Source organism: Aotus nancymaae, unplaced genomic scaffold, assembly GCF_030222135.1.
Source record: "Aotus nancymaae isolate 86718 unplaced genomic scaffold, 86718_ANA_hifiasm-v0.15.2.pri h1tg000014l, whole genome shotgun sequence".
In the NCBI taxonomy this organism is placed as follows: Eukaryota; Metazoa; Chordata; class Mammalia; order Primates; family Aotidae; genus Aotus; species Aotus nancymaae.
The window spans coordinates 82924892-82947472 of NW_026988425.1; the positions used below are offsets into that span (position 1 = coordinate 82924892).

Sequence of the window (22581 nt, forward strand, 5' to 3'; positions counted from 1 at the left end):
GTATATTTTATGAACAAAGTGCCAAACTAGAAAACCTTATAAAATGTCTCTTTTTTTTCCTTAGAAAACAGTAATTTTCTTGAATTCTCACCTAGTATTTTACATCATATGTAGGGTTTTGCATAGAGGGGCTAATTTTTGTGTGTTTTAAACAACATTTATTTTGTCTTTAAGTAAACCTATTTGGGGGTAAAACAGGTATTGATACCCTGTGTTTGATTACATAGTTTATATCTGGAATTAAAAAAAATAATTTTACCTTGAATAGTTAAGAAATGAAAAGGATATAGATTATATACTTGGATGTCTATTTAATAGATGAGAAAACAAATTGAAAGACAGAGAGGCTGAAAGACTTGGCAATGTCAGACAGTTGGTGGCTGTACCAGAAACAGAATGTATTTTACTCTATTTACCTTTTTCGTTACTGTACTCCCAACTTGCAAGTTTATTTATCTATGCAAATATTTGAGCCATTTTCGGTACTCAACTTTTATTAATGGTTTGGAATTGCATGTTGTCATAGCAGTATGAGTAAAAGGGACTAACAAGTTGCCATACATCTAACCTAAAGACAGATCATCAACTATCAAAAGAGTTATTTGTGACATAATACAAATAAAAAGTTACTGGGGAAATAGTTAATAATAATGACAACAATAACATTGATGGACTGTTTTCTATGTGCCAGACACTCAACCTTCATTTCATTTAAGTTTAACAGCAGTCCTGTGAAGTAGGTATAATCATATACCCCAGATCTTCACACAAGGAAACTGAATTTGAGAGAGATGAAATAGCAACAATTCTTCAGTGGTAGTGCGTAGGCCCAGGTGTGTCAAATGTGAAGCCCATGCTATGTAGGGCACCACCTAGTGAGGAGAGACTTTGTTTAGGTTGAACTCGCGTCTGCTGCAGAACCTGACAATGCAGGAACTTCTGGTAAATATTTGAAGTTATTTGAGTTGGAGGAATAAAGAATTTAAGTACCAATGACTATAAGGGAAAGAAATTAATGAGAGAACCTGACTCTGTCTCAGGTTAAAGATGGACACTGGGCGTTCAGAGATGATAGCTGAAATCTGGAGAATGAATATGATGATTTTTATGGACAGAGGGAAAAAAGCAAGTTATCAGAATGGAGCTATGCAGAGCATTAGAATAGGGTGCTGGGAAAGAAAAATTACCTGAAAGGAGAGAGAAGCCTTTGCTGGAGAGGCAGGGAGAAACCAGGGAGAGAGTGTATTTTCACTCAGTTACACTGATTACTTAGTAATCAATGTCTCATATTAACATGACCAAAAAGGGGAGTTAGATCTCAAATGGGCCAGATAAAATAGTAGCAATGGTAGATGAATTTTAAAGGAGGATTGGGGATGGGAAGCAAATATCTAAGGATGACAAACGTAGAAGCCTTCAGGGAGTGCTCCTCAGTGTGGCTTTCAAGAGGCTGCCCGTTCACAGTGTTTGTTTCTAGTCTGTGACAAGAGGATTGGAAACTTTTATAACAATTTCACTTTGCTGTAATATCCAAAAGCAGTATCTGTGGGTTGCTATTTTGTATGTTTTTTTTGTTTTGCTTTTTTTTTGTGTTTGTTTTTTGCTATTTAGCTTATCTAGTCATTTATTTTGTTGTGTTTTGTAAGAGGGTCAACCTTTGATGGATTCAGGCAAACAAAACAAAATGCCCAGTCCTTCACAGCACAAAGTTTTGAGAGGCACTGCTTATTGGCTATGACAGCAAGGAGAGGATAATTTTGGAGAAAACAGAAGAAAGGGGAACATTTTGGATTTTTTATGTTTTGTTGAAGAAATATAGGAAGGAAAAGAAGAAGAGAAAGTGTTAGTGGTATGGAAGGTATAAATAATTGCTGAGATCAGGAAAGGATAGTTGAGATATAAGGAGGGACTTAGAGCTAGACTAGGCATGTGCTTTTCAGCTATTTGATGAAATTTCCTTTCTAAAAAATACAAAAGAATTTGGATGTCTAGGATCAATTTGAAGACATTTTAACTTAAAGGTCACTAATGTGGTGAAAGTGCATCCTGTGAGCCTGGATGGTGGTGGTAGTGGTGAGTTGGAGGGCTGTAAAGATACTGAGGCTCCCTTGCTAGGTCCCACAGCATCTTGGAGAAACTGCAGACATGAACACCTACAGCCTCTTTGGCCCAGATGAACTTCACCTGAAAACAATATTGTGGCTTCCTCAGTTTCTAACAGCTAATTATCTGCAGGAGTGGCAAAGAGGAAGCAGGATTAGTAGTTAAGATAAGTGGTCCAAAGGTGTTATGGGTTAAAAATCTGCTTTAGCATATCAATCTAAAACACTAAATTGCTTTTATTGTTGGCATGAGTACTCCCTAGGTTGTTTTTTTTGTTTTACATTTTCTACATAAAAGTTGGGGTCAATTTCTATTTTTTACTTACTTTTTTCTCTTCATTACTAAGCCTTTTCCTAGATTCTAAATAATTTTTTTCAAAACCATATTAAGCCACAATAGGCTGGGCGCGGCAGCGCACGCCTGTAATCCCAGCACTTTGGGAGGCCGAGGTGGGTGGATCACGAGGTCAAGAGATCGAGACCATCCTGGTCAACATGGTGAAACCCCATCTCTACTAAAAATACAAAAAATTAGCTGGGCATGGTAGCACATGCCTGTAATCCCAGCTACTTGGGAGGCTGAGGCAGGAGAATTGCCTGAACCTAGGAGGTGGAGGTTGCGGTGAGCCGAGATCGCACCATTGCACTCCAGCCTGGGTAACAAGAGCGAAACTCTGTCTCAAAAAAAAAAAAGCCACAATAGTTCAGTATTTTGTATATGCATTATATATATTATCATGAAAATTGCACAGAGAATTGTGTATCATGATGAGTTTATGAAAGTGAATTAATGAAAACATTACAGTGATTCTTCAGAGATAACCGCTAAACAAATGGGGCAAAAATAATCGTGCCGTGTGAGCTTTTTACAGTGTTAACGTTGCTTTTGGCCTAGCGTTAGAGTTTCATTTATGTGATTAGATTTAAAATGTGGACTATGCTGAACTTCTGGCTCTAGAATGTATTTGTGATTCATGGGGAGGAATTGCCTTTTTCTCTAACAATGTATTGAATTCTGTAGAATCCTATTTCTACATTTTGTCCTAATGCAATTGGAGAGCTGCCCAGTGGTAAATATTGCCTTCTTTCAAATGTAATGGACAGAATTTAGAAATATGGGACAGTGTATTTTACTGTGGTTGCACACTGGTTATAAATGTGCTCTTTATAAATCTGTGCTAGATGTTTCTCTCAGTCACCCAACTCAGCAGCATCATAATCATCATGTCATGTTCGATGGATTTTAAATTTTTTCTTCTCTTAGGGACAGCATGAATCTTTTTTTTACACAAAGATTTGAACAAGAAATGCGATTCTTTAAAGAAATATGTAGAACCACTATATTGGAAACACTCAACTTTTAACTGTTCTTGTTGACAGTCTGTGCTTCACATTATTCATATTCCTGTAACTGTTTCAACCCATTTTCTTTTTTATTATAGAGGGCAATTTCGATAGTATACCTGTGTCGTATAGGCACTTATCTATTAAAATATATTTTCTGTATTTTGGTTTTCCATTATTTTTATATGCATTGTACTTGGTGTTAATATTTGTAAAAAGAATTCTGGTCTTGAAAAAAGTGTTTAAAACACTAAGGGTTATAAAGTGCATTCTTCATTTATATTCTTTATCTGCATTAGGTTAGTCCTAGACACTATATGAAAGATCTGCTTTAGAGTTGAAATGTGTCACTAACTTTTGGTAAACGCTGTGGATTTCATATCAAGATGATCTTCCAGTTATGTAGTCAGACACTTTGTTAGGTAAGGGTTCTTCTGGCTTTCATCTTGGGCAAAATGTAGAAGGCCGTTTAGTACCTAGTAGAGTCTTTGTCATCTAATTATAACATACTCTCTCAAGACTTTTCTTCTGCCTTTCCCCTTAAATTTGGAAGACTAAGCACTTATTTTTAAGTTCTTTTTCCTGTTGCTGTTTGACTTTTCACCCTGGCAGAAGGTAGCTTTTTGATATGTCCAGTCATTTTTTCCAGAAGGCATTTTAAATGGATCTGGCTCCTGGGAGTCTGCAATAAAGAGATAGAATCAATACCTCCCTTTTGATTATTGCTTAGAAAAAATTTTACACTATTCTTGCTGTTGACATGATATATTTTCAGTAGGCTTACAAGATTATGTTTAAGAAATACTTCATCTATGTTTTATTTATATTTGCTTCTCTATATGGGTGTGTGTGCACATGTGTTTGTGTGTATGTGTGTGTATATCATACTTCAAAGTATATTTTTACAGTATTTTCATGCTAGTTACTTTTATGGTAACTTTTTAAATTTTCAGAGATGATATTGATGAAGTAGTATTAGACTTTGAATGATTTTACATGTAGTAAGTTTGTTGAAGATTTTACTTTCTTTTCTTCTAAGCATTTTATTTTTACTTTTACCTTAAAATTATGTATTTATTCCCAAATCTCTATGTACAAACTTGCAACTGCAAGTTTATTATTGTGATTATAGATTACCCTTCAACATGGATCTTTTTTGACCTACATTTTGCTTTGGGTAATCTGATCTAGAAATTCCTATGTTTTTAAAAAATAAATCTAAGACATAGTTTACTAGTGTAATGGTAGCTAAATTTTTGTTGTATTGATACACTTAAAATGTGTTCTGAAAAGTCTTTCGAATGCTTTTGTCGTCTTCTCCGCTCTCCTTAAAATATTCATTGTGTTAAAATTGTGTGTGTTTAAATTTAGTAGGAAAAATTTATTGAGTTTTAAAATTGATACTAAGATAGTTTCTAAATTAATTAATTCATGATATTTTAAGAAACCTTCCTATAAGAAATATTTGTTCAGTTGTCTTCAGAAATAAAAAAATGTGGCAGTTTGAAAAATACTTGAAAAGGGTGTTTATATTTTATTGCTTTATTTCTGCTCTTTAAAAAGTGTTGGAAGATTTTACTTATATACACAAAAGTTACTTGGATAACAAACTAAACTAAAAGTGACATTTTTAGTGAATGTTTATGGTTTTTAACTATATGTATATGCTATACAATTTGATCAAGGATGTTGTCTTCTAAATCTTTTTAAACATCTTTCTAGCTTTGCATAATAATATTTTTAGTGATACAGTTCATTGGTATTTCTTAACTTGTGTTCATCATCATATAAAACTAGTGAATTGAGCATCTTTTCAACAAGTCATATAGCCATTAGCACACTCCTTAACAGCTTACTTTATGCTTTTAGCAATTTGAAAGAAATGTTATCATGATGTTCTTCACTTTTGTAAATTATTATATGGGGATAAAAGCCAGGAATGGACGAGATCTAAAATATTTCCATCATCCAGGAAGGATAACTGTAACTTTGGTGAAGTTACAGATGTTGATGTACAGATTTGACACGTTTCCTTTGCATTTCTTTTTATAAAACAAAATCATTGATGGTATATGTAAGTTACAACTAAAGAAATGTGATTTTCAGGTATTTGCAAGCATTTTTATGCATGCATTGTGTAAAATCACATTGCATATCAGTGTAAGGAATTTGTGCCATTTTGAAAAGTGAAGGAAGAATTTACTTGTGTTATTACCATGAGGACTTTATAATTTTCTTTAATTTACAGAACACTTATGTTCTGGTGCATGTTTTGGAGTGCATAAAAGTTTGTGTTTCCCATTTTAGCATGTGCTTTTATAACATTTACATATTGAATTTCCTGAAGTTCTACTGAATGGAAGTATTTAGAAGTGGGATAATAAACAATAAGCATTATAAAGCTTCTAGAAAATTCAAAACAGAATAGCTTTGTAATGTTCTTGGGAAAGATGGTGTAATAGTTGCATGCTTGGGATTTGGGTTTTGTTGAGTTCAAATGTGAAGTTTATTTTCCATTAAGCATTTATCAATGTATACATTTTACTTGCAGGAGAAATTTTGCAATTCCATGTGATAAGAACTCCCCCTGGTAGAGGAAATGTTACTGTTAACTGGAAAATTATTGGGCAAAATCTAGAACTTAATTTTGCTAACTTCAGTGGACAGCTTTTCTTTCCTGAGGTAATACTGCAAAAATAAAAAAAAGTCGATCACAAATATCTAGAAAAAATGGTGTATTTTGAGGAAAATGAGATAGAAAACAGTACTATTTTAGTTATTATCTTTCTTTTTTCTCCACACCTACTTTATATGAATTCTTTGATGATATATATAATTTTTTTCTCTTCCTTCCCATTGCCTCAATATTAAGCCAAGCCAATATTACCTTCTGCCTTGAGTAGTACATTGGATTTCTAATGACTAGTGTCCCTGCAGCACTTGTCTTCTTTCCTCTGCTCCAGTTTTTTCTGTTCACCATTGTTGTAGAAACCTCCCCAACTTTTTGCTTTGAGATTTTCAATAGTGCTACATTGCTCAATGAATAAGATTTAATTCATTAGCTCAGCATTCAAGATCTTCCACAATTAGCCCCTGTCTGCTCGAACCTTAGGTTCTCATGAGTCAGTGATTTTTATTAATCTTTAAAAAACTTTTGTTTAAATGCCAAAATGTGGGCTGGGCGTGGTGGTTCATGCCTGTAATCCCAGCACTTTGGGAGGCCGAGGTGTGCAGATCACCTAAGGTCAGGAGTTCGAGACCAGCCTGACCAATATGGAGAAAACCTGTCTCTACTAAAAATACAAAATTAGCCGGGCATGGAGGCGCATGCCTGTAATCCCAGCTACTCAGGAGGCTCAGGCAGGAGAATCACTTGAACCTGGGAGGTGGAGGTTGTGGTGAGCCGAGACTGAACCTTTGCACTCCAGCCTGGGCAACAAGAGTGATACTCTGTCAAAACAAAAAAAAAGAAAAAGAAAATATGTTTGGCTGCAAAATTTATAAGGCCAATAAAAATAAAGCAGGAGATAGTTCATATTCAATAATGATAGAGGGATGGATTTCTTTCTGTTTGACATAGGGGTCATTGAATAAAACATTGTTTGTGCATTTGTTGGATGACAACATTCCTGAGGAGAAAGAATTATACCAAGTCATTCTGTATGATGTCAGGACACAAGGTAATTCAGAATTTAATTTTTTTTGATATATTCAGAAAGGAAAGAAAATAGTTATATCTGTATTTAACAATTAGATGCATACCAATTTTTAAAATGTTACTTTATTATGTATCCCCTAGAAATGTTAGATCCAAAAAATGTTAGCACCATATGGGAATACTTTATGGACTAGGGAAGAAAAGCTCTGAAAAGGTTTCCAAAGGTAGAATTTTTTTTTTAAATTAACTTGAGACTTACAGGCCAATTTGAATTTTGGACCAGTTATATGGATAATTCAAATTTAGTAATTTTTAAGCAAATTATCTGGGTACCTTCCTCAATTTCTACTCAATTTCTATAATTTTGATAACCAATATAACCAAGAATGATAGTAATATGTGAAGTGAAGAAATTCATGATCTTTTACCTGAAGGAAAAATGGATTGTGGATTCTGTTGGTTCTCCTGGAACCACTGGTAGCCCCCCTGAGGTCTAGAGTTAGAACCAGCACATCATCACTTTTACCTTGTTCTATTGGCCAAAACAGGTTAACCTGAAGGTTTGTTAGAGAAGTAAATGGAATACTCTTTGATTACCTTAATATGTTTCAGAGAGTGAGGTTATAGTCCAGCAATTAAAAGCTAATGCCAAATCACTGTTAGATTCCTTGATGTGGTCCCTGACATTTTTAGGAGTTCCACCAGCAGGAGTCGCCCTGCTTGATGCTCAAGGATATGCAGCTGTCCTCACAGTAGAAGCCAGTGATGAACCACATGGAGTTTTAAATTTTGCTCTTTCATCAAGATTTGTTTTACTGCAAGAGGCTAACATAACAATTCAGCTTTTCATCAACAGAGAATTTGGATCTCTAGGTTTGTGTTACTCTAGTTTGAATGGGGTTTCCAGGGAAGTATTTAATAATATTCTACTTGTGTGGATGAAAGCCATTGCTAAAATAAATCAGGGATGGGAAAAAAAAATATTTCTTCATTCAGGACAGAACTTTATAACTTCTTTATATTTGAAAAGATTATTTCTTTTTAAAAGAAATAACCTGTTTTCACAGAAATTCTGTGTAATTAACAAACATAACATTTCAGCAGCAACAGTAATTTAGGCTGTCTCTGGGTCTGCTAATCTACACTGGGCTTGGCCATCGGTGGCTCTATTTAATATGTCTGTCATTCTTCTCCTGGAACCACTGGTAGCACAAAAGACCAAGTGAAAATGTGTAAAGGTCCCTGAGGTCTAGGGTTAGAACCGGCATATCACTTTTAATTTGTTCTATTGGCCAAAACAAGTCACATATCCAGATTTAAAGTCTAGAGGCAGGTAAACATGTTTTTCCCACAGTGAGACACCCATGAGCCATCACATGGTAAAGATTAGAGATATAGGAAGGGGTGAGGAATTGGGAACAATAATGCTAGCTATTGAGGGTGCTTTTAGGAAAGGCAAAAAATTCACAATGGGAGATTATTTTAAAAGTTTACAGATTTATAAAACATTTTTTGCAACCAATTCAATTAGGAGCTATCAATGTCACATATGCCACTGTTCCTGGAATGCTGAGTCTGAAGAACCAAACAGTAGGAAACCTAGCAGAGCCAGAAGTTGATTTTGTCCCTGTACTTGGCTTTCTGATTTTAGAAGAAGGGGAAACAGCAGCAGCCATCAACATTACCATTCTTGAGGTAAAACTTTCATATTATTTCCTTATTATTGTATTAAACCTGAAGTAACTACATAGTGATGAAAGAGTCTATAACAGAGGTACTAACATTTAGTAAGATACTTCTAGTAACTTTGCATTTTAAGGCATCAAGTTTGATGAAAACTAAGTTTACCTGAGTTTTTTTCTATTTGTAAGAAAATATTACTCTGCCTTTAATATAAGGTTTGGATGCTGTACAATTATATTACCAGAAACATAGTGAATTCTTTTCTGCTTGGTTCCCCCTGCTGGTACCTTTAAATAAGCTTATTTATTTTTTTGATTTTTGTTGTTGTTGTTGTTGTTGTTTGTTTCTTTAGGCACACAGGTTTCTGTTCTTATTTAGATAGACTGGCCTGCTATTATGTATTTTATTATAGACATGTCTGTGATAAAGATAATTTTCTTAAGGACAGTCCCCTTTAAGATGGCATAGACCTCAGAGGTTTCAAGGAGTATTTTGATTAATCAAAAGGATTATTTGGACCAGCAAATCGATGTATGTCAGAATCTTTGTTGGTAGAACTGGTTAAATCAGATATAGGGAAAAACTTACTAGAGGCTGATGGCATGAAATGCGATTTGGGTTAGGTTAAACTTAACATAATCATTAGTGATTTAAATTGCGTTTTAAATAATTTTTCATATTATAGAATCTCATGTTGTTTGGTAATTGACTTAGTGTATCAATTACCTACATACATTTGCAAGAGGTATGTAGGATATGGGAAGGGCAAGAGGGAGAAAACATGAATATTGCAGTTGAAAAAATATTTTTCAATTACTATTTATTTTGGGAGTTCTATTTTTAAAAATATTTTATCTTGGAGGCTTTTATGTTTACAAAATTATAAGTGGTGTAAACCATCTACTATCTGAAGTCAGTAACTTATTTTGTTGATTACTGTGGCACTATGACCTAATATAACAGTATAAAAATTCTAAACCTATAAAATTAAAGATAATACTATGTCAGTATATGGGATATAACATGAAATTTGAGAAAACTTTCAAGTAAGTTATCTTTCCAATGTATATTCTTTCAAATGTATACTCAAGTAAGTTATCTTTCAAATGTATACTTATTAATAACAATATAAATAAATGGATTGATTATTCTTTAGACATGTTTGTTTTTAAAGCAGAGAATACACAGTCACCCTTCTTTTCTCTGAAGAGTCTAGTTTTTTTGAACATGGGGTTTTGATTCCACTTTTATTTCTTCCTAGCTCTTTGCAATCCTTTCTGTTCCCTGAGTAGCACTAGATTAAGAGACTGCAGGCCTGTGCATAGAGGAGCAAGTTGCCCTGGGAGTGGTAGGGAGGAGTTATTGCATGGGGGGTGGGGCACAGTAAGAATACATAGAGCAGTCCTTCTATGTCACTGACCTTGTAACTCATGTTGGTTGTCTTATTACGTAAGACAGTCTAGGGACCATGATTTTCACTTATTTTTTACATGGAAACATGACTCCGTTAAATAAGATGAGGGGAAAAGTATATGTTGGTGCGTATGTACTGACATTATATATGCATAAAAATACACACACATTGTGTTTCTATGTAAATATTGATGGCTGGCTGATCACTCTTGACATGATTTTGTTAATCCTTATGTTTTTTTGTACCTGCCTTGTTTTCATTGCTATTATGTGGACTAGTGATTAATAATAATAGCTGTTAATTTTAAAGCATTCTCTCTAGGCCACTCTATACATGATTTATAATCATTATTACAATCTCCCACCCAAAAAAGCTATGATTTCCCCTATTATAGAGATAGAATTGGGTCCTAAAATTAAGTGACTTACTTAAATTTATAGAATTTAGTACTAGGTCTCCTTGAGCTGCCAAGCCCCGCCCCCCCTTTTTTCATGGTATTCTATTCCTCATTCTACACATTGAATATTAAGGTAATTTGAAATATTCTGTTCATATTATGCTTAAAATAATTAGGCTTATCTTTTTTTATAATTGGTTTTTATATAAATCTAGGTTTAAAATGTTAAAAATTTTAAGGGGTTCCTATGGGTCAACGTAATTACTTCCTATACAACCAAGTATAAGTTTAATACTTTTATATTTATTTTTTCTGATTTACATCTGTCTACTTTATGGTGGCATTTTTGTATTGTCTGTATACTAGTTATACAGTTTAATTTAAAAAGTTAATTTAAAAACAGTTTCTGAGTGTTAATTACTTTGAGAATATAATTAAAGGAATTTAATAGGTGTAATTTTTGCAGGATGATATACCAGAGCTAGAAGAATATTTCCTGGTGAATTTAACTTATGTTGAACTTATCATGGCTGCTTCAACTTCATTTCCTCCCAGACTTGGTATGAGGGGTTTCTTGTTTGTTTCTTTTTACTCACTTCAAATGAAATGAAGAAACTTCATTCTTGAATCAGAAGTGATCATTGTGCTGCTTTGTTAATCTCCGCTATGTGTCAAAATATGATGGGCTTTTATATTTTTATTTAGAGATTCTCATATATTGCAATTTTTACATTGAACAATGTAAAGACATTAAAAACTGTGTGATGTTCTTTAAATTTTACAACTATTTTATAAACAAATTTGTAATCCTCAAAATAGTTCTTTGGAAGGTATTTTCCCTTCATTTTCTTTTAAAATTAGCTGTAGATCTCAAACTCTCAAATGTTTTTATTTTCCTTTAGGTTAAGCAGTGGTATTATTTGCTTCTTTGTTACTTTGTTGTGTTCTCTGCTTCTTTTTGACCTTTTGTCTTTTTCTTTTCATGCTTTTAGAAAAAACTCAGTTAATTCATTACAGACTAAAAGGTAAAACCTGAACCTTGGTACAAACTTATCTAGATTCCTTTAAAAAATGTATTCCTATGTTTAAACACAAACTCCTGTTTTCAGTGTGGACATTTACTACTGGTAAATTTTGTCTGAAGCCTGTAGGTGTGATGGCCAATAGAGGGTGGTGCTGAGTTGGTTAGAAGGTGTGCTGGACAGGGGAAAGTTAATTTGAATCAAAGGAAGAGAAGCATGGCCAGGAGCAGTGGCCTGGGGAACAGGCATTCCTCATTCATTTCTGAAGCTCATTTCAATAACTTTGAAAATATTGAAAGGAAATAATCAGTTTCTAACCTATTATTGTTTGAAAAGTTTCAGTTATTTTCCTAAAGAAATAGATGATTCCAATGACTAGCTTGTTTACATCAAATATTATTACAAGATTATTATTGACATTAAGGAAATAACCAAACAATACATATTTCTTTCATCCTTATACTGAGATAATTTCAATAGTTGACGTCTGTTGAGTGCTTTCTAATGCTCCTATTTCAAGTGCTTTGTACATTAGTAATGTCATTACTTACATTACATTTTACAGATGAGGTAGCTTAGGCTAAGAGAAGCAGAGTAATGTGCCCCCAAATCACGCCGCTAGAGAGTGGTAGAGCTGGTTTCAATGGTGTGGCCTGATTTTAGACTCTCTGCTTTTTAGCCCCTTGTCTGTTGGGCACAAACCCTCATTTTATATTTTTTCCTGGACAGTGTTGTTCTTTTCACTCTACAGAGAATTATACTCTCCCTACCCTTTCTCCATCTAGGCAGATATCCTTAAGTATCCTAGACTAAGGTAGCACCTCTGAAATTTAAAAGGTAAAGAACAAAGTATTAAAAACAAAAATCAAATCAAAACCAAAAAGCAGTCAGGAGCAGGGTTAGTAATATTTTAAGGTATTGGTAACATACAGAATTTGTTGGACAGAATAAAAATAAAAGGAAAAGATAAGTTTACTTTGGTATTAATCTCTCTTTACTTCACCAAACTTTTTCCCCATCTTTCCCACGTGTCTCAACTTCTGTTTATGTCCCTGTCTCTCTGTCTCCTTTGCACACCTGTATGTTTCTTTGTACCATTCCCTGCATTCGTTTCCCATTTATTTTTCCCTTTTTTGCTCTTTCTACTCCTTCCAACTGTCCTCATTTTCCTTTCCTCCTGAAATAGTGATATTGTAGAATAGAGATGCCAAGTATGTTTTAAGTAATTAAAATAATAAAAACAAAAACCATAATCTCAGTTGCTTATTATTTTATACTGTTCTCAGATGATTAAATTTCTATAAACCAGTGGCTCTTGTTAGCCAAAAATGTCCTTATTCAGATATGATAAGCATTGTCTCTTTATTTTCTTAAACATCTTTTGAGTAATGTTAATACCTGTACATTAGGAATTATATGATCTCAAAGGGACTGTCTTTAAAGGCTATATTAAAAAGTATTTTTAATAATTTATATGTATTTTAAGATATGCTTCTATGTTTTTTTAGATTCAGAAGGCTTGACTGCACAAATTATTATTGATGCCAATGATGGGGCCCGAGGTGTAATTGAATGGCAACATAGCAGGTAAGCCCAAGGCTGCGTGAGAGTCCTCTTCTGGGTTTCATATTCTTTACTATCTACCAAATAAAAGTTTATAAGGGAAAATTTTATATATATTTTTACTATGTTATAGGTTCGAAGTAAATGAAGCCCATGGAAGTTTAACATTGGTAGCCCAGAGGAGCAGAGAAGCTCTTGGCCATGTTTCCTTGTTTGTGTATGCTCAGAATTTGGAAGCACAACTGGGGCTGGATTACAACTTCACCCCAATGGTGGGTCTCAAAATCTATCACAGATAACTTTTACAAATTATTTTATCATCGTTATTTCTTGAGAATTACAGTGATTTAGATCCCATATGAATAAATTATTCCTAATAAACCATTACATATTTCACAGTAAATTAGGACAGAAGATTTCTACATGGTAAAATAGTTCCCTTCACTATTTCAGTAAATGTAAATGGAATTTTCAGTACTATTCTAAATATTATTTTGTATAGATTAACTATTTCATTTTAGTATTTGATACTGGAGAATACAATCTGTAATAATAAAGAATTTATATCATTAGATAATCTTCCCAAATGTTTCTCCTACTTCTTGAAAAATTTAACTCTTTTGTTTCTTTGTTTTTGCTCACTGAAACACTTCTAGTGTTTTAAAATACTTTTACTTGGTCTCTTCATGCCTTTTATTTCTTAGCCAAATATTTACTTTCTTCTCTTCCCTCATAATTTTTTTGGAGACAGAGTCTCTCTCTTGTCACCCAGCCTGGAGTGCAATGGTATGATCTTGGCTCACTGCAACCTCCACTTCCCAGGTTCAAGCAATTCTCCTCCTTTCTGAGTAGCTGGGATTATAGGTGCCCACCACCACATCTGGCTAATTATTTTTTTTTTTTTGGTATTTTTAGTGTATTTCACCATGTTGGCCAGACTGGTCTTGAACTCCTGACCTCAACTGATCAGCCTGCCTAGGCCTCCCAAAGTGCTGGGATTATAGGCATGAGCCACTGCACCTGCTCCCCCCACCATAGTTTTTACTTTTTAAACTTAATGTTGCCGATTTAAATGAAAAGATATAAGCCAAAAAATAAGGAAACAAAGTTCAGTGTAAAATAGTTTATTTTTTTACATTCACAACTATATTGTATTTCTTTCCAAACATTCTATAGAAACTCACAGTTTATATAAATGTAATACTGTCTGCTTTTACCTTTTTGACCAGATTCTTCATTTTGCTGATGGAGAAAGGTTTAAAAATGTCAATATCTTGATTCTTGATGATGACATTCCAGAAGGAGATGAAAAATTTCAGCTGCTTTTAACAAATCCCTCTCCTGGACTAGAGCTAGGGAAAAATACAATAGGTAATTAATAATTTCTTATAAACAACTTCTTCTCCTTCATGCTGAGTTCCTTAATATGGGGGCAGATATAAAGGGATTAGAAAGTCTTGGTGGGCCAATCCTATTACTGGGTATATACCCAAAGGGTTATAAATGGATCTATTGTAAAGACACATGCACACGTACGTTCATTGTGGCACTGTTTACAATAGCAAAGACTTGGAACCAACCCAAATGCTCATCAAAGATAGACTGGATAAAAAAAAGTGGCACATATACACCATGGAATACTATGCAGCCATAAAAAAGGATGAGTTCATGTCCATTGCAGGGACATGGATGAATCTGGAAACCATAATTCTCAGCAAACTGACACAAGAACAGAAAACCAAACACCACATGTTCTCACATGTTCTTACTCATAAGTGGGTGTTGAGCAATGAGAACACATGGACACAGGGAGGGGAACATCACACACTGGAGTCTGTTGGGGGGTGGGGGTCTAGGGGAGGGATAGCAGGGGGTGGGGAGATTAGGGAGGGATAACATTAGGAGAAATACCTAATGTGGGTGATAGGGGGATGGAAGCAGCAAACCACCATGGCATGTGTATACCTATGTAACAATCCTTCAAGATCTGCACATGTACCCCAGAACTTAAAGTAAAATAAAAAAATAAATAAAATAATAAAAATAAGAAAGTCTTGGTGGTTTTCTATGCTTACAATGAGAATGATTTTAAGTTAGAGCATTTCTGAATTCCGGTGTCTGTGTGGTGCCTCTAGCTTGTGTGTGTTGATGTATGTGTGCATGCATGTAAAAGACAAAAAAGTATGTTGATACTACAGATAATAAATTATTTCCTCAGTTATTGTAAGTTTATTTTATTTGTAGATTTCTTTCCTTTGCAATTTGAGTTTTGTTTTGGTTTCCTACTTAGCAATAGAAGGAATTACAAAGGCAGTTTCCTTAGTGCCGTCTACTCTGTAGTATTTCCACATAGAGTTGAGGTATATTGATACTTCAGACAGATTATGGGGCTCGTAATTCTTTGGTTGGAACAGTTTGATATTGTTGTGAATAGTCATCCTATTCCATTGCTTGATAGGTATTGTGCTGACTATTTAGAGAAGGTAAGAAAGAGACAAAGGAGAAAGCTCAGGAACATACAGAACTTTAGGGTTGGAAGAGCTCTTAAGAAATCTCTTCCATTTCTTCTGATGACAGATAAGCCAAGTGAATTTCAAGGACTGAATGCTGACTGACCCTTCAAACTCCTGTGTTAGTCAGTGGCTGAGCAGGTTTTTTTTTTTTTAATTTTTAATTTAATGAACATTTGCCTTCCCAAATTATTGGCCTTTATGGAAAAATTTTATTTGTAATAGAAAATATGAAATAATTCTGAGTAACCCAAGAATTGGTTTTTACTTTCTTGTTATGTTGGTAAAATACATTGATACTTCTAAGTCCCTAGAAGCTTTTTTTTTTTTTTTTTTTTTGAGGCTGTGGCTGTTGTTTCAAATTCAAAGAGTATATGTTTGAGTTCAAATCATTTTCTTGTAGAACATAGTGGGTTGGTAAAGGGTTGTGTGAATGAATACCATGTGTTGGTTGAGAATAGTCTCTATATAAATAATGGAAAACCCAATGGAAATGGATTTATACACATATAATTTATTGGTTTATTTAACCTGGGGATACAGAGACATATGGCTTTAGAGGAGGTGGGAGCAGGACTTAATGCTGCCAAAGATCCTGAGATTTTCTGTCTCTTTTCTTTGCCTTTTGGAATATTGGCTTGATTGCAAGGCTAACGTTATTCATTGTCATAAGATTGTGATCAGGGTCATTCTTCTGCATTTCATATAACAGGAAGACAGAGTATTCAAGTTTAAGCATTCCTACAAGGTCCTCATATAAATCTGATTCAAATCATGTAGGTTACATGCCCAGCTCCATGGGTAGGAGAAAGAAATACATTGTTGGGCTCTTTCAAGGTTACTTTATACTTGTAATTTTCTAAAAGTTCCTCAGAGAAATAAGTGCTTTGGCAGTTGGTCATTTCTTAAACCTTGCCCCACTGATTTGACTTAGAGACGATTTCCGAACCCTTATAAAGTTTAAATAAATATCCTTGTATATAAATCTTTGTATATGTGGATAATTAAGATTATCTGTTGAGTACAATACATGTTGAGTGGAAAGGACTCAGCCACTGCCTTCTGTGTTAGTTACACTCCAATGTGTACATATACAATAGTTTCTCCATATCCTCACTAGCAATTTCTTTAGTCTTTAAATTTTTATATGCCATTTCTAATGACTGAAAAATACATAGTTGTATTATGCATTATTGTGCATTTTTTCTTTCATTTTGCTTTTAGTGAGTTTGATACTGGTTATTGTGGGTGTTTTTTTCTTTGTGATTCTGATTTTTGTATCCCTTATGTACTTTTTTTTGGTTTTTTGCTTTATTGATTTGTAGGAATAGTCATATATTTTGAATTCAACCCTTTGCCTCTGAAATATATTGCAGGTATTTCTCCCAGTCTGTCATTTACCTTTTATTATATTGTCTCTTATTATCAAAATTTTTTAAATTGCCGGGCACAACAGGTGGCTCACACCTGTAATCCCAGCACTTTGGGAGGCTGAGACGGGTGGATCATGAGGTCGAGAGATCGTCACCATCCTGGCCAACATGGTGAAACCCTGTCTCTACTAAAAATACAAAAAATTAGCCGGGTGTGGTGGTACATGCCTGTAATCCCAGCTACTTGGGAGGCTGAGACAAGAAAATCGCTTGAACCCAGGAGGTGGAGGTTGCAGTGAGCCGAGACTGCACCATTGCACTCCAGCCTGGGCAACAAGAGCGAAACTCTGTCTAAAAAAAAAATGTAAAATTTTAAAATATTAGATATTTTCTGATATGCTTTTAAATCCTACTTACTTAGGCCTTTTCACCCAAATGCTATAAAATATTTTACTGTATTTTATACTATTTTCATAGTTTTGATTTATATTTACATTATTAAACATACAAAGAATTTATTCATTAGTAGTGTGTGAGGCAAGGATACAACTTCATTTTTCTAATAAAATGTATAAAACAATACCCTAATATTATATAGAGAATGAAACATCCGTTAGTCATTAATTTTCAACGTGAAGTATTTACCTTTCTTTTTTCCTTTTTTCTATCCATCTCCTGATAGTTTTCTTGGACTCTGTTTTGTTCTATTTGCCTATTCATGTGCTAATAGCATACTGTTGTATTTATCATAACTTTGAAGTACATTTTGCTAGTTTTTCAAGCCAAAAATTTTCTTTTTCTTTCTCTAAATTATCTCACCTATTCCTTTAAAAAGTCTCTTTCATATGAACATTAGATTCAAGCTGAGATCTATAAAACAAACTATTTTGGTTGGGGAATTAAAATTTTGGATTAATTTGGATGGATTTGACATCACTATAATGAGTTTTCTGATTTGGAAATGTAAACTCCCTCTCCAGTAATTTAGATCTTTTATACTATTGCCTTTGCTTGTGTCCTCTCAAAAGCAAACTGTGAGACAAGGATTTGGACAAGGCTTTAGTTTATTTGAGAGGTGATATCTGGAGGCCTGATGAGAAATGAGGAGGTGAAAGAGAGAGAGGAAAGCTGAAAGGTGATATTCTAATGAGCAGTACTGCTGTGGGCAACTGACACTCTGTCCTGCTGGGGCCCCTCTTAGACACGGGGTTGAATAAAGCTTAGGACTGTCTCATGAGAAGGAAGGAAATCTGGGCTGTTCATTCACCAGCTCCTATTTCTAATCATTTGAGAGTTGCTCTTGGGTGTTAAATTTACAACAGTTCTGACCTTACGCCTGCATGGACTGGTGCTGTCTTCAGGTAGAGAGAGACCATTGGGCAAATAGAAACTGCTGCAGGTGACTTTAGAGTGGGTGAAGGGGATATAGGTGAGATTTTCTTCATATAGATTTTATAGTTTTTACATTAAGCTAATTTTTAAGTATTGTTGCTATTGTGAATAAGGTCTACTTTTTTTCTTTAGACAGTGATAGCTGATCTATAGAGATATTATAATAGACTTTAAGGATATATGATCTGACTGAAGTGGACTTCCTGACCTAGTGCACCAACTCTGTCACTTCCTAGCTTGTAAACTTCTTCAAATTACCTGTTTGTGCTTCAATCTAGGTTCTGTAAAAATGAGAATAGTGATAGAATCAACATTATAGGGTTATTGTGAGAATTAAAAGAGTTAATATAGGTTAAGCAATTAGTAAATTCTTAATAGTATTAGGTGCTGCAATTATTAGTTATTAATATTAGTGACAGTAAAAAATAGAACACTCTTGATTTGTGACTCAGCTTGCTTTGTATTCTTACTATAGTTGTAATATTTTCTTTTGCATTTTCTTAGTAGACAATCATATCATGTAGAAAATAGTGACAGTTCTGACTCTTTTCACTACTTTTACAGGTATTATCTACCTGATAGCCCTGTGACACTGGGAAATAGTAGCAATCATGATAGACATTATTATTTTGTTACTGTTTTTAGTGGGAATGCTGCTAGTGTTCCAATATTAAGTTTGATTGCTGTTGACTTCTGAGAGCTATTGCTTCGACTTCTGAGAGCTATTGCTACATCAGGTTAAGTAAGCTGCCTTTTATCCCAAGACTACTGAGTATTTTTCTATCATGAATGAATATGGAATTTTATTAAATGCGTAAAAAAATTCTGTCATTTTAAAGATCATCTTAAAACAATCACCTTAGGTAAAGAATTGGCCTAGTTTTCAATTAGAAATCCACACTTTTTTCAGCATTTATAACCTATTCTATTTTCATTTATTGCTTTAATCTTTTTATTTTGCAGCCTTAATTATTGTCCTTGCTAATGATGATGGCCCTGGAGTTTTATCATTTAACAACAGTGAGCACTTTTTCCTAAGAGAGCCAACAGCTCTCTATGTCCAGGAGAGTGTTGCAGTGTTGTACATTGTTCGGGAACCCGCACAAGGATTGTTTGGAACAGTGACAGTTCAGTTCATTGTGACAGAAGTGAATTCCTCAAATGAATCTAAAGATCTGACTCCTTCCAAAGGCTATATTGTTTTAGAAGAAGGTGTTCGATTCAAGGTACAGTAAGAAGTTGTAATGAGAATGGAAGTTTATCTTTAATATTTACAAAATGAATTTCTCTTAGACGAGCACTCAAGTCCTAGAATGAAAAAAGCAATACTTTCAGCTTAGGTGATAAAGACATGATTCAATTACTATGTGACAAGTGCTATAGTTCTATTTACTCTGTATAAAATGCAACTGGAAAATTTTACTATTAATAAGGTAGAAGAATATGCAAATAATAAAGAAAATATATGTATTGCTATTTTAAATTTTCAGCACATTTAAATTGCATATGTCACTTTATATTGTATGTAAACCACATAAAAGAAAACCCAGGCCAATTTTTGTAACCATTAAGTCCCAGCCAATCATTTCTCTTTAACAAAATGTAACTGCTTACTTCAGACTGCTTGTTTGAGAACAGGAATAGGTTATTGGAGAAAAAATGGTGGATTTGAGATTAATTATAAATATGATCTATACTCAAAGTTTACCTTCCAAAACCTCTTTTTCTGTATATTAGCAATTTTCTGTTCCTGCTACTAAATTTTATTTTTTAAAACAGTTTAAGTTTAAAAATAGCTAATTATGTTAGCTTTAGTCATTTTTCAAGCCAGCTATTTAAAGTATAATAAATCTAAAATAATATATTTAAAGCTATTTTACCTAAAACAGTCCATCTAATAATTATTTTTTTCGTGATCAGTTTGTGTAACTTCACATTTTCAAATGCATATTCATTTTCATGGTTTTTTTTTTCATATTTTGGAAATTTAAAACCTTAATTGGCTTGTCCAAAGTCACTTACATTTAAATCTTGAAATATATGTAAAATTCAAATTTGAAATATTTTATTAGTTTTCTATTGCTTTGTTCATGATTTTTTTCAGCTTTTAAATTTTTTCTTAAATTTGTTTTTTGTTTGTTTTATTTTTTACTGTGGCTTTTTTTTTAATAAAAATCTCCTTTTTCACAGTATATGTACCTTTTTGTTAGGCAAATTAAATGTTAGAGCAAATTAAATTAAATAAATTTTTTAACCAACATAACTACTTTTATTCCAAAAAGTTTTTATTCTGAGATATGAACAGTAAAGTACACCAATCTTAAGTATATGGCTTAATTACTTTAAAGATATATACATACACACATGTAACTACCACTCAGATAAAAATATTTAACATTAAGGCCTGGTGTAGTGGCTCACACCTGTAATACCAGCACTTTGGAGGGCCAAAGTGGGTGGATCACTTGAAGTCGGGAGTTCAAGACCAGCCTGGCCAACATAGTGAAACCCTACTGCTACTAAAAATACAAAAATTAGCCTCGTGTGGTGGTATGTGCCTGTAATCCCAGTTCTCAGGAGGCTGAGGCAGGAGAATCACTTGAACTTGGGAGGCAGGGGTTACAGTGAACAGAGTACCACTGCACTCCAGCCTGGGTGACAGAGCAAGACTCTGTCTCATTAATTAATAAATAAATAAAGGTATGTATGTATGTATGTATTTAACATTATCATCACCCAGAAGATTTCCCCTGTCTCTTCCCCTTTCCAGGAAACTACTTTCTGATTTCTGTCACTTCAGCCTGGGTGACAGAGTGAGACTCTGTTTCATAAGTAAATAAATAAATAAAAGTATTTAACATTATCATCACCCAGAAGATTCCCCCGTCTCTTCCCCTTTCCAGAGGAAACTACTTTCTGATTTCTATCATTGAAGACAAATTTTGCTGGTTCTTGAGCTTCACATAAATAGAATCATATAGCGTGTACTCTTTTGTGTCTGACTTATTTCATTCAATATAATTTTTAAGTCTGTGTGGTTGCATGTATCAGTAGTTGGACTTTTTTTTTAATCACTGAGTAGCATTTTACAAAATAGACCACTGTTGGTTTGTCTGTTCTCCCAGTGATGAACATTCAGGTTGTTCCTAATTTGTGCCTGCTATGACTGCAACTGTTTTTTAACAGTGAACCCTAAATTAGAATGAGATTAATGAAGTTATGTAGCCAGAGCAGGACAAAAAGTTCACAAAAATTAAGACATAAATTTAATTTTTAAGTCAATGTTATTTTTAAATGCCCTGAATATTTTTTTGGACACTTCAGTGCGATACATCACAAAGTTGAAAACCCTAAAAGTAGTAACATGAAACAGTTGTAACCATCACGTTACAGGAATCAGTATTAAGTAAAAAATAAGATGATATTTTTCAAAACATGTTATTTTGTTGTCAGAAATGTTTCGTTGATTTCTCTATATGTGTGTTACAAAAAATGCTGTATTCTAGTAACATTGTCTTTTGATTTTGTTTTCAGGCCCTACACATATCTGCCATATTAGACACGGAACCAGAAATGGATGAGTATTTTGTTTGCACCTTGTTTAATCCAACTGGAGGTGCTCGACTAGGGGAGCATGTTCAAACCCTGATAACAGTTTTGCAAAACCAGGCCCCTTTGGGGCTATTCAGTATCTCTGCAGTTGAAAACAGGTATTGTTTATTCATAAGGAAATTATCACTTCTGAAGCTATAAGTAGGGAATATTTTTTGACATAAGAAAATGCATAATGAAATTGATGTCTGATTATTTTAAAAGAGATTTTTAAAATGAACTCTAGAAAAGATAGGTCTAGAGAGACCAATTACTCTCCTAACGAGGAGTATCAAAAACTTAAACACACCCTGTGTAATGGTGTTATTAGAATTCTTATTTTCTCAGAGTTCACACTTTCAGATAAAGGTCTATACTATTTTGTGTTTTTAAAAATAATAAAAAGTGAGAAATAATATAAAGTAGACTTAGCAGCTCAACCCAAATGAATGACTCTTCAAACATGTATTAACATGATTGTGGTTTTAAAATTTCTTCTGGAAGCTGACAAATATTTATTTTTTATATCATA

At 33.8% G+C, this 22581-nt stretch overlaps 1 protein-coding gene across 1 annotated transcript in view; it reads left to right on the forward strand.

Annotated features, from left to right (window-relative positions):
* ADGRV1 (adhesion G protein-coupled receptor V1) overlaps positions 1–22581 on the forward strand; it is a 556842-nt gene that overhangs the window by 121824 nt on the left and 412437 nt on the right. The window contains exons 35-44 of the mRNA XM_064376126.1: positions 5998–6128; positions 7027–7126; positions 7798–7977; positions 8636–8799; positions 11065–11158; positions 13129–13207; positions 13317–13455; positions 14413–14554; positions 19422–19684; positions 21993–22168. Coding sequence (XP_064232196.1) covers positions 5998–6128; positions 7027–7126; positions 7798–7977; positions 8636–8799; positions 11065–11158; positions 13129–13207; positions 13317–13455; positions 14413–14554; positions 19422–19684; positions 21993–22168 — 1468 coding nt within the window. The remainder of the gene's footprint in view (positions 1–5997; positions 6129–7026; positions 7127–7797; positions 7978–8635; positions 8800–11064; positions 11159–13128; positions 13208–13316; positions 13456–14412; positions 14555–19421; positions 19685–21992; positions 22169–22581) is intronic.